The sequence below is a fragment of the Mesoplodon mirus genome (assembly GCF_964341445.2).
Source record: "Mesoplodon mirus genome assembly, chromosome: 1".
In the NCBI taxonomy this organism is placed as follows: Eukaryota; Metazoa; Chordata; class Mammalia; order Artiodactyla; family Ziphiidae; genus Mesoplodon; species Mesoplodon mirus.
In genome coordinates this window covers 37,469,321-37,481,738 of record NC_138976.1, presented here as the reverse complement: position 1 = coordinate 37,481,738, position 12,418 = coordinate 37,469,321, and the positions used below count along the sequence as shown (strand labels likewise).

At 38.3% G+C, this 12,418-nt stretch overlaps 1 protein-coding gene across 3 annotated transcripts in view; it reads right to left on the bottom strand.

Moving 5' to 3' along the window:
* The window catches only part of KIAA1958, a 162,782-nt gene that overhangs the window by 81,216 nt on the left and 69,148 nt on the right, over positions 1 to 12,418 (bottom strand). For all 3 annotated transcript variants that reach the window (XM_082623192.1, XM_082623191.1, XM_082623190.1), the window contains exon 2: positions 181 to 1,375. In XM_082623192.1, coding sequence (XP_082479318.1) covers positions 181 to 1,351 — 1,171 coding nt within the window. In that variant the 5' untranslated portion in view covers positions 1,352 to 1,375. The remainder of the gene's footprint in view (positions 1 to 180; positions 1,376 to 12,418) is intronic.

The following is a 12,418-nucleotide window of genomic DNA, read 5'->3' as shown; positions in this document are numbered from 1 at the left end:
ATTTCAGATGAATTTCCTTTACTTTATCACCTGGATGTATAATATTTCATTATTTCTATCTTTCTGAGAATAATAAAGGCCCAAATTCTAGCAAATTGAGCTAGTGGTTTTAGGAGTGCTGACGGCGCAGAATTCTCTGATGTATGTGGATGAGGGACTCTGTCACCTCACGTGCCATACCTGGTATGCACTGTGCCGTGGCCTCAGTGGTTATGGTCGGAGCAACTGGGGGCTGCTGCTGACTGGAGCTCACTTCTGGCTCTGTGTTAACTGAGGGAGAAAGGGCCACCTCACAGGAGGAGACCTGGCTGGGCAGATGGGACAGGAACTCTTCAGAAGCAACTTGCTCATCCTGACCAGGCAGCTGCAGGGCAGACAAAGGGATGCTGATCTGTTTGTTAGGATGGGATGTGCTCACCGGCATCTGTATGGCCACCTGCTGGCTGGTGCCATGGGCACTAGTGGGTCCTCTGTTTGGTGAAGCCAAAGATACCCTACCAGTCTTCTGGACGACTGGTCTAGACATCACAGAGGGGGATGCAGACATACCATGTGGGTCTAGCTCTGTGCTGATGGCAGATGTTACATGGGGAATCAGCTTAGCAGACCCTATACAGGAGGGACCAGCATGAGTCTGAGGCTTAGGTTTTGCCATCTGCGTCAACGAGAGGGCTGGTCCATCTACCCCTCCGGTCAGCTCTGCATTCGCCACAATATAATAATCTTCAGGAATCTCCTGTTTGATTTTCTTAATGATCACATCACTGCTGCATTCATCAATCATCTGAGCTTGGGAGCTTGAATGGAGAGAAGATGGGACTATTCCAGGCCTTTTTCGAGCAATGCTTTGAGGCCTTTGGGTTTGGGGTTCAAAGTCACTATCCTCATCTGTAACAGAAGACTCACAAACCATGTCAAACAGAGTGTTTTCATCTTCATACTCTTCAACAGCTTCATCCAGTTCAGAGGGCTCACTGCAATAAGAGAAGTCACAAGAGTCTCTGGTCCGATTACAGTCTAGCTTTGCTTTCACTGGTCTCCCAGGGTACCTTTCAACGGGGCTAGTTTGTGTCTCAGAGGGCACTCCAATTATACTGGGACTATCAGAGTTAAAACTTCTGTTATCCTGGAAACAGACCCTTTCTTGGGAGCCAGCTCTGCAAGTAGCTGTCAGTGGCCAGTGATAAGCATGGCCCGCACTACAGCCCCACATTGCTGTCAGGTTCCCATGGGAACCTTCCGAAAGCAAATGTTTCAGGTTTGGAATGAGGCTGCAAATGGTCCCATGGCTGTGGGCCCAGCTGACCAATTTGGATAGATTCTCAGATGAGGTATGAAGGCAATCCTCCATGTTACAGGATCAGCAGTGTCTTTCCTAAAGGAAAATAATCAGAATAAGAAGCTATTATTACCAAAGATATTCCCATATCTCATTCACTTCAATTTCCTTAAACTATGATCATGTGGCATTAAAAAAATGTACTTCAAAACTGTATCCAGTTAATATCACTGCATATGGGCAGAGACTGGAAGAGAATACAGGAAAAAAAGTAAAAACAATCGATGGTTTATGGCTGTGGGACTTGAGAAAATTTTTGTTAATTTCCTCTATTGTTATAATGTCTACATAAGAAAAAAAAGTGAAAGAAAAAAAAAAAGAAACAAGCAATAAAAAAGAGGTGAGCTTTTTACATTTTACTTCCAAAGTCACACAGAGAGAGGTTCAGTCAGCCCTGTAATAATAAAATGTGTGTATTATTTGTATTAACCAGGAGGATGAACTTCTAACTTCACCTTCTGCTACCATAAACTTCGTTACTAGAGGCAGGGCCACCAAAGGCTTAGATCCATTCTAGGATGGATGTCAGAGAAGGGAAATCTGGTTTTCTGCTGGGCACCAGAAAACAAATGACACTACTGGGAGTCCAAGAAGAGAATGAGGGGCTGTATCTGGGAAGTGGGGAAGAAAAGTCTTTAACAGAGATGGGAAAACAGTCTGGGAGGGGAGCCACTAGAGGCCCCTGCTGGGGTCAGGGGCACAGGCAGGCTGTAGACCAGAAGCAAGGATGGGTAGGCCGGGGGCCAGCACCCTAACCAAATCTTAGGAGCAGGCTTCCCACCTCCTTGCTGTCTGAAATTCCTGAGACATTGCCTTTATCTCACAATTTAGAGGTAAAAACATGCGTCTGGTGTATTTTACCACCTGAGGTTCCTATACACCCAAGTTGGTATATAATCAACTACCACAGAGGAATGAATCATTCCTTATTGGGAAGAGGTCAAAAAGAATACTTGTTATGGGTCCTTGACTGGGTAAGAGTGAGGACAACATGATGAGCAAAAAAAGTAAAGAGGCACGTGGAGTCCACATGTGATTAGAAAGGTTTAATAAGGCTCTGTCAAAAGGGACATCCCGGGAAGAACTAGGGAGGAAGGAACAGGATCTTTCTTTTCTTTTTTTTTTGAATTTTATTTATTTTTTTTATACAGCAGTTGTTATTAGTTATCCATTTTATACATATTGGTGTATACATGTCAATCCCAATCTCCCAGTTCATCACACCACCACCACCACCCCCCACCACTTTCCCCCTTTGGTGTCCATACATTTGTTCTCTACATCTGTGTCTCTATTTCTGCCCTGCAAACCAGTTCATCTGTACCATTCTTCTAGAGGAACAAGGATCTTGATGTGTGTTCCCTGGTCATCTGCAGCTGTGGGTGACAAAAGGTACCTCGCTGGAAGTGGGCTCTGCACTAAGGTGCCAAGGTCCAACTGCAATGCCACGTGACCATGCAAAAGGGCGCATAAGAGCCTCCATTCTCTGCCCTGCCTCCATGGCACACCAACAGTAGAGTTTGGTAAATTCAAATCCTTTAACGTGTTTTGTAACATGTGTGATATGGCCTCTGTGATACGGCCACGGCTACAGTCAACCTCCCGACCCTCATTTTCTACTACTTCTATGGCCTTTTCCCATATTCCCTGTCTCCTCTCTAAACAGTTTCTCACCCCCACTGGGCCTCTAAAAACTCATTCTTTGGCTTGATATGTAGCCTTCCTCTTTCTTTACCTGGAAAACCCCTTCAAGACTGACCTCGGGACCACCTCCTGTTGAAGTCTTTCTAGACACTCCTTCAGTCTCAGAGATTTTAGATTTTCTTCCTGTACATCCATTATCTCAAGAAACTTGGTCTTTGCTGTACTGTTATCAACTGACATTCTTATCCATTTCCCAGACTTGACTGAGGATTACCTGAGGACAGGGACTATGATAAAATGTTTCATTCATCAATGAGGACCTACTTAGGGATACAGAAGTTAATAAGATATGGTCCTGCTCTTGAGACCTTATAATCTATTGCTGGTGCTGAATAAATGAATGAAGAGTGAATGAACGAATTTATAAATGCTGGCAGCACCATCAACACTAACAAAGTAAACATATAAGACCCTCAAATAAGAAACAAGAAATTTCCTCCTATGCCTTTTATTGTAATCATTCAAGGGATTAGAGGATTTTCTCCCCAGTGATGTAACCAAAACATGGCTGTCTTTTTGTGTATGTAGGAGAGTAATACATGAACAACTAGATTTTATGAAGCAGCACAATAAATCAGAAGGACAGGGACTAGTGTGGGAGTCAAGAACTTCAAATTTTCGTCCTGGAACTCCTGTCTGTGGCCTCAGACAAGCCACTAATTATCTCTAAGCTTAAAATGACAGGACTATAATCTTTGTTTCCTTCGTACTCTAGCAATTTAGGAACTTACTTCATTTATATTCCTTTCATATAACTTTAAAGTAGAAATGCAGAAAAACAGAAAGACTGGGGTGTGTGTGTTGATGTTTGTTTGTTTGTGTGTTGTCTGCGCCGCACGGCTTGCGGGATCTTAGTTCCCCAACCAGCGACCGAACCTGAGCCCTCGGCAGTGAAAGCACAGAGTCCTAACCACTGGTCCACCAAGGAATTCCCTGATGTTTGTTTTTTGAGCTTTCTTAACATATCTGTTTAGTTGGTATGGCAGAGACTGCTGTTTGCCTACCCAGTATCCATTGTCTCTTATTCATTACAGAGTCCCAATCTATTGGGGCAGCAATATGCTCACCTAAAACATATTTCCCAGCTTCCTTTGAAATGGGAAATCTCATGACACCGTTCTGGCCAATAATATGTAAACGGAAGTCACTGGGTGGGGCTTCTGCAAAAGCCCTTTGAAGTACAAACTTGTCCCAGTTTTTGCCTTTTTCCCTTTTGTCCTTCCCTTTCTTCCTGCCTGGAATAAGGACATGATGGCTGGGCCTGCAGAGGCCACCTTAGGAGCATGAAATAAGGACTTAAGGATGGGAGAGAATAGCCAGAGGAGCTTAGTGACATCATGGAGCCACTGCATCAGCTCTGACTTGCCTAAGATTCCTTGTTACTTAAGGGAAAGATAAACTCCTGATCTTGCTTAAGCCACTGTTGTTGAAGTATTTGATTACACACAGCTGAACTCAACTACTAACTGATACACAAAAAATAATACATTCACCTCTGGTTTTTGAAATCTTAGAGCAGAATCCTTCATTTTCTTTGCACTATACTCTAGGTTTCTCAGACTGGATTCCACAAATAAATCTTGGGAGGTCTATAATTTTATGGCATAATGTTTATAATTGTTTTCATCTTCCAATTTGTTGGGAAACTTGTTCATGCTGTTCTCTTTTTAGCAGATATAAATACAAAACTACTTTTCTGCATTAATAATTTTCAAATGAAAAGTATTATGATTTGACATCATGAAAATGGCATATGTAATGGTGAAGCAAAATACCTCTTTAAATGTCGTAGGCTAACAAGAAAAGAAATAAATGATATATGCTCAGAAAAAATCATATACACTATGACACAATATTTGAATGAAGTCATTGTAACAGTTCAAACTGTAAAAAATGTGGCAGAATCAAAACACAAAATTGTATAAGCCTGAGGAAGTCAAAAGTACTTATTGTCCAGGTAAAAGCTACTATACAGTAGTAAAATAGTAACTTTGCTGAAGACCCACAGCCAGAAAAAATTATAATTAAAATAAAAGGCAAAGCGGATAAAACTTTAAATTTTGTTAAAAGCTTATCCACTTAATTCTATAATAATCATCAACCTTTAAGAATCAACAGGTAGTAATCATAAATCACTTATATTACATTATGAAACTTACTAGCAATCTCATGAAGAGGCTCTTAAACTTTTCTTGAGTACCATAAAATGAAAATATTTTTCCAGTATTACTATTAATATAGTTCAACCAGGCAACCAATGTTAACTGGTAGCTATGAGAGCATAATTAGCTAATATTTAAGGTACTTAAATGGATTGAGTCTAAGCTGACAAGGAATAGCTATCAATATACTGCAATATATTCAAAGTTTAATACAAAACAGAATCAACCATAAGACAATCAAGGTACTTTCAAACTGCTGAGAATAAATACAGCTAACCCTTGAACAATATGGGTTTGAACTGCGCAGATGTACTTAAACACTGATATTTTTAGTATATCAGTACTAAATAGTAAATAGTACACTACTACACAGTCAGTGGTTGGTTGAACCCTGGATACAGAGGGCCTACTATAAATCATACACGGATTAACTTGGAGTTGTTCAAGAATCAACTGTAGTTTCTAGGATCTACTAATTTCCTTCAGCAGTCTGATGATAAGCTCTATGCTGAAAAATAATGTTTCTTCTACATTTTCAAGAATAGAAAAATAACTTCAGATAGGATTTTCCCATATTTTATATGGGCAATGATCGGATTAGACACTAAGATTTACAGAATTATCATGGGATATGTCATTAAAAATTGAACCCCAAGGAGGCCTGCCTAGCAGAGTGTAGGTTAAGTATGAGATTTGATTATCCTAAATCAGCAAACAAAGCTATAAAGTTACCATCACCACACTGTATGTTAACTTAGGCAAGCAGATATTCTATGCATTAGTATTTATATTGTTAAAGTCAAAATCAGAAACATTAAATATAGAATCAGACTTTCTACCATTAAACCTAACATTAATTATTAGGTTTTAGAACAACATAAAACTATTATTATATCTAACATTCACTGAACAATTACTGATTGCCAGGTACTACTCTAGGACTTGACATATCAATAATCCTAATTATATCAACAATCCTAATAAATTAGGTAACTTATTATCCTCATTTTACTTGGACAAAGTAATGGTACAGCCAGAATTTGAACTTCAGTCTTAACTCCAGAGCCCACACTGTTAATTAACATACTATACTGCCTCCAGCATTACAATAGTAGAAAGATATTGTCTCAAGTCTGGTTCTCTTATCATATTAATGTTGTTAATTTGAACTTATGGTTTTGTAGTTTTACTTTAGTTGAATTTGTATGTCCGTTTTTTTTTTTTCTTTTCGGTATGCGGGCCTCTCACTGTTGTGGACACTCCCATTGCGGAGCACAGGCTCCGGACGTGCAGGCTCAGCGGCCATGGCTCACGGGCCCAGCCGCTCCGCGGCATGTGGGATCTTCCCGGACCGGGGCATGAACCCGTGTCCCCTGCATCAGCAGGCGAACTCTCAACCACTGTGCCATCAGGAAAGCCCAGTTTTGATTTACAGGTTTATTAGAAGTATCAGCATATATTTTATGTATAAACATATTTAAATAACATTATGATGAAAATGACTTAAGCCAGCACTAGGTATAAAGAAGGTTCATGAAAATATTTTTCTTTCAAAAGTTTGAGAAAAACTTTTTTTTTAGAAAAAAAAAAGGTATAAAATAATTATGTCGCTTTTCCAAAGCCTGACAATGAGCTACCAGTCAAACACCATGAATATCTAGTTGGTTTTCACCTGACTTCAGTTACAACAATTTGCCCCACAGTTCTTGCAGTCTCTCTTTATGAGGTTCTGAACCTTTTAAAGGATTTGCTGTTGCTGTTGTTTTAATACCACTAAATCTCAATTACTGAGGCATAACAAAATGACACAAGAAGAAACAGAAAATCTGAGTAGCCATTTATCTATAAAATAAATTGAATTAAAAAAAAAATCTTTTCTGGGCTTCCCTGGTGGCACAGTGGTTGAGAATCCGCCTGCCAATGCAGGGGACACGGGCTTGAGCCCTGGTCCGGGAAGATCCCATATGCCGCGGAGCAACTAGGCCCGTGAGCCACAACTACTGAGCCTGCGCATCTGGAGCCTGTGCTCCGCAACAAGAGAGGCCGCGATAGTGAGAGGCCCGTGCACCGCGATGAAGAGTGGCCCCTGCTCACCGCAACTAGAGAAAGCCCTCGCACAGAAACGAAGACCCAACACAGCCAAAAATAAATAAATTAATTAATAATTTAAAAAAATCTTTTCCAAAAAAAAGATTTCACTGGTAAATTCTATCACTCATCAAGGAAGAAATAATACCAAAATTATGTAAATATTTTCAAAAACTAGGAGGAAGAACTGCCCAACTTGTTTGAGGAGGCCAGCATAACCCCTAATACCAAAACTAGACAAAGATATTACAATAAAGAAAATTATAGGTCAATATTCCTAATTTGATTCAAAATCCTTTAAAAACATTAGCAAGCTCAATCCAACAATATATAAAATGGGTAATAGGGCCTCCCTGGTGGCGCAGTGGTTGAGAGTCCGCCTGCCGATGCAGGGGATACGGGTTCGTGCCCCGGTCTGGGAGGATCCCATATGCCGCGGAGCGGCTGGGCCCGTGAGCCATGGCCGCTGGGCCTGCGCGTCCGGAGCCTGTGCTCCGCAACAGGAGAGGCCACAACGGTGAGAGGCCCGCATACCGCAAAAAGAAAAAAAAAAAAAAAAAAAAAAAAAGAAAAAAAAAAAAATGGGTAATACATCATGACTAATCCCAGGGATGCAGACTTATCCCACGAATGCAAGGTTGGCTGTTTATTCAAAAACTAATCATACTCCAATAAAAATTAATAAAAACAAAAACTAAAAACTAATCAATATAATTCAACATATTAACCATCCACTGGGGGGAATATGATCAATTTCAATAGATGCAAAGTATTTGACAAAATTTTAAATCTATTTATGATAAAAACTCTTAGCAAACTAATAATAGTAGGAACTTCCTCAAACTGATAAAGTACATCTACAAAAAGTCTACAGCCAACATCGTACTTAATATAAAAGACTGAATTGTTTCCTCCCAAGATCAGGAATAAGGCAAGAACATGCTCACTTGCATCATTTTTATTCAACATTGTACTAGATGTCATAGCTACTGAAATAATACAATAAATGAAAAGGAAGAAAAATTAGAACAGAAGAAGTAAAACTTGTCTATTTGTAGATGATATGGTTGTTTATGTAAAAAATTCCAGAGAATTCACAAAACAATAGCTAGAACTCATAAATAAATTTAGCAAAGTAATAGGATACAAGATTAATATTTTAAAAATCATATACCAGCAACAAAATATTAGAAAATTAAAGTTTAAAAAATTATATTCATAGTAGTGCCAAATGTATTAAATACTTAGGAACAAATCCAAGACTTCTATACTGAAAACTACAAAACATTGCTGAGAGAAATTAAACATGACCTAAATAAACAGAGATATATACCATAGTGTTAGGCTGGTATTATTCCCAAATTGATCTACATATTCAATGCAGTTCCAATCAAAATTCTAGCAGGCTTTTTTAGTAGAAACTGACAAGTCGATTCTAAAGTTTATATGGAAATATAAAGAACGTATAGAATAACTAAAGCAAAATTCTAAAGTAAGAATAAAGTAGGAGGACTTACTCTACCTGATTTCAAGACTTACAATAATTTCCAGCTACAGTAATCAAGCTCGTGCGGTATTGACAAAAGAACAGACACATATATCAACGGAACAGAGGAAGTATCCAAAAACTGACCCACACATATTTGGTCAATTGATTTTTGACAAAACTGTAAAGGTAATTCAATAGGAAAGGAAAATCTTTCCGACAGACGGTGTTGGATCAATAGGATATCCATTAAAAAAAAAAATCAACCTTTAGTTACACTACACATAAAAATTAACTCAAAATGGATCACAGACCTAAATCTGAAACTAGAAAACTCTGAGAAGAAATCATAGGAGAATATCTTTGTAACCTTGGGGTAGGCAAATGTTTCTTAGGATGCAAAAAGCACGAGCCATAAAAAATTCTGATAAATTTTACCATATCAGTTGCTGATGGAATATAACTAGCTTCAGCAGGGATGGAGAAGGGATCCATTAAACTTAAACACACTCAACATTGCTATCTTCTTTCAGGAGTTCCCTGAGTAACTTTCAATGCAAAGGAAACTTGGGTATGGTCTAAAAAGCACTGATGATGTCTCAACTAACAGACCAGTGATTTAAAAACCTAGAAACAACAACAACAACAAAAATAAAACAGAACATGGGAAGCAACAGTTATTTTAAAAAAACAGAAATAAGGTTACTCTGTTTTTTCTTATTGAGAATGATGTAAACTTTCTCCATATTCCCATTAAAGGATACAATTTATTATGTATGTTAAATATGGAAAACTACTTAAACAACAGAGATTTTATCAAAAACAAAAAAGAAGTCTGAAGAAAAAAGTTCCAACATTAATGTGTAGAAAGGAGATACTACTTTAAAAAAACACAGTAAAGGATATGGAAAGGGTATTTATTGCTATTGAGGCCTAGAATGTGCTTTCTAAAATTTAAAATACATCTATTGTTTCAAAAAAATTTATATGTAAATTATATAAATTAGCAGACATTAAAAATGGGCTTACAAATAAAGAATTCAGAGAATATTTGCTTTTACTTTAAGACAGTGTATTTATTAATTTTCAAATGTCACAACTACCATGTAACTATTATGTAATTTTTGGAAACAGACAAATTCTAAAGGTACTTTGTCCATAGTATTGATAATTTAAAAAAATCACACTAAAATATTTTAATTCCATACCATGAATATATAACATGTATTTCATTTATATTTCAATTCAGTAAAATCTACTGAATACCTGCTATATGCTAAACACTGTGTTATGGAGTAAATTGTATCCCTCCAAAAAGATATATTTTAGTCCTAAGTCCCAGTACCTCAGAATTACCTTATTTGGAAATAGGGTCATTGCAGATGTAGTCAGTTAAGTTTGGATGAGGTCATACAGAGGTAGGGTAGGCCCCATACCCAACACGACTGGTGTCCTTAAAAGATGACAGATACACAGGGAGAAAGCCATGTGACAATGAAGGCAGAGATTGGAATTATGCAGCTGCAAGCCAAGGAACACCAAAGATTGCCAGCAAACCACCAGAAAGAAACTAGTAAGAGGAAGGAAGGATTCCCTGCAGGTTTCAAAAGGAACATGGTCCTGCCAACATCTTAATTTAGGACTTCTAGCCTCCAGAACTGTGGGACAATAAATTTCTGTTGTTTTAAGTCACCCAGTTTGTGGTACTTTGCTAGGCAGCCCTAGGAAACTAATACACATTCTGTGAAGCATTCCGGAAAAAAAAGAGAAATAAAACTGGCATTATTGACTTCAAGCAGTTTAAAGTTTAATAGTATACTATGTAAGTCAATTAATTAATAAGCTATAATACAATATAAGTAAATGTTTCAGATATGGGGATAATGATTAATTCTACTTTTGGGGTGAGGAATGCAAAGGAAGTAGGATCTGCTTCCGGAAAGAGGTGAAGGCATTCTACACAAAGGCACAGCGACTTGAAACAGTATGGTGATTTTAGCCAACTATAAGGGTTCAGTTATTACCGGCTTGTGACCTTTAAGACGGGAACTATGGAAGAAAGATTAAACTGAAGAATAATGCAGGAGCAAAAGCACGATGGTCTTTGTGTAGCATACAAAGAGCTTGGGAGTTTACTTTGTGAAGGGCCTAAATCAGAAAACAGACATGGGCCAAACTCGTATTTTATAAAGATCATTTCTCAGATAGATTAAAAGGTGGCAAGGGGCAAAGGAGTCTAGACCAGAGTCTAGACCAGAGGCCTAAGGAATTAAAAAAGAGAGGAAGAGAGGGCAGATGTGTTAGAAGATAACAGGCAGCAATTGGTGATGAATTGCTTTTGAGGAATGAGGGTGAAAAGTGAGGCTAGAATAAATCCCAGCTTTCTATCTTGAAAGCCAGGATAGATTTGTTCTCAATCAAGATAGATATCATAAGAGAAAGAGCAAATGTATAGATTAGGAGTGATGATTTGTTCAATTTCCTTTAAAAAGCAATGGACTCAGGAATCACTGATTTTAACGGAATAACATGAACAGTCTATGCAACTTACACATAAAAACCTCCCAACCTATAGACAAGTATGCCTTTCTATAAAGCCTTATATGACTTTGCAAAACCATTTAAGGTAATTTGAAAAGTGGAAATCATTTCAGTAGACTTTCAAAGTCATTTTAATCAGGTTTCCTGGGTGAGAGTATAAAATATTTGCCTTCAGAGAGATTCACTGGTTCATGTAACTTAGTTCCCTGAGTCAAATGTAAAGTGTCACCTGTCATCCATACTTTCAACAAACATGTATTAAACATTGTGAAGCGCTGGCTGAATCCTGGAAAGAGAAGGGTGACAAAGGCAGACAGTCTGTGTCATCACAGAGCTTACAGTCTAGGAGGAAAGAGAAACAATAAACGAAATAATTTCAATCAAACATAGTAAGTGCTACAACAGAGAAAGAACATGGTGTTACAGGAACACGAGGCAGGGGCATCTCACCTAGACTGAGATGAGTCAGGGAAAGTTGGCTGCCTCTCACCCCACTAGCTTCTATGTAAGCTGAGAACCAAGGGACACATAGAAGTTAGTGAGAGGCAGGAAAAGTGTCCCGTTTGAAGGCCCAGAAAATAGAGAACATGCTATGTTTGAGAAAATGGAAGTTGTTCAGTATGGCTGAATGGAAGAACATAAGGAGGGGCCCATAAGGAGTGTGGCCCATAAGATGTGTCTGAAAAGGCAGGCAAGGGCCAGATCATGAAGATCTTGTAGACCGTGTAAAAAACTTTGGGCTTTATTATAGAGATAATAAGAAAGTATTCTATGGTTTTAAGTAAGAAAGCAAAGTAAAGTAAAAGTAAAAAATAAAGTAAAGTATAAGTAAAAAATCATCATTCTGATAATAGTTTGAAGAGATCTAAGTCAGAAGTAAGAATCCAGTTAGGAGACAGAATGTAATAATTGAGCTAAGATATATTGGTAACCCGCCTTGGATAGTGCAGGGGTGTTAAAAGGACAATAGATTTGAAAACCAAGTTAAGAGGCAGAAGATGAAAGATTAGACATGAGAGGTGGGAGGAAGGAATAGTTTAGAGATTCTGACTTGGCCACTGAGAAAGGGTTTGGTTTATGCCATGTTACTTTGAGGTG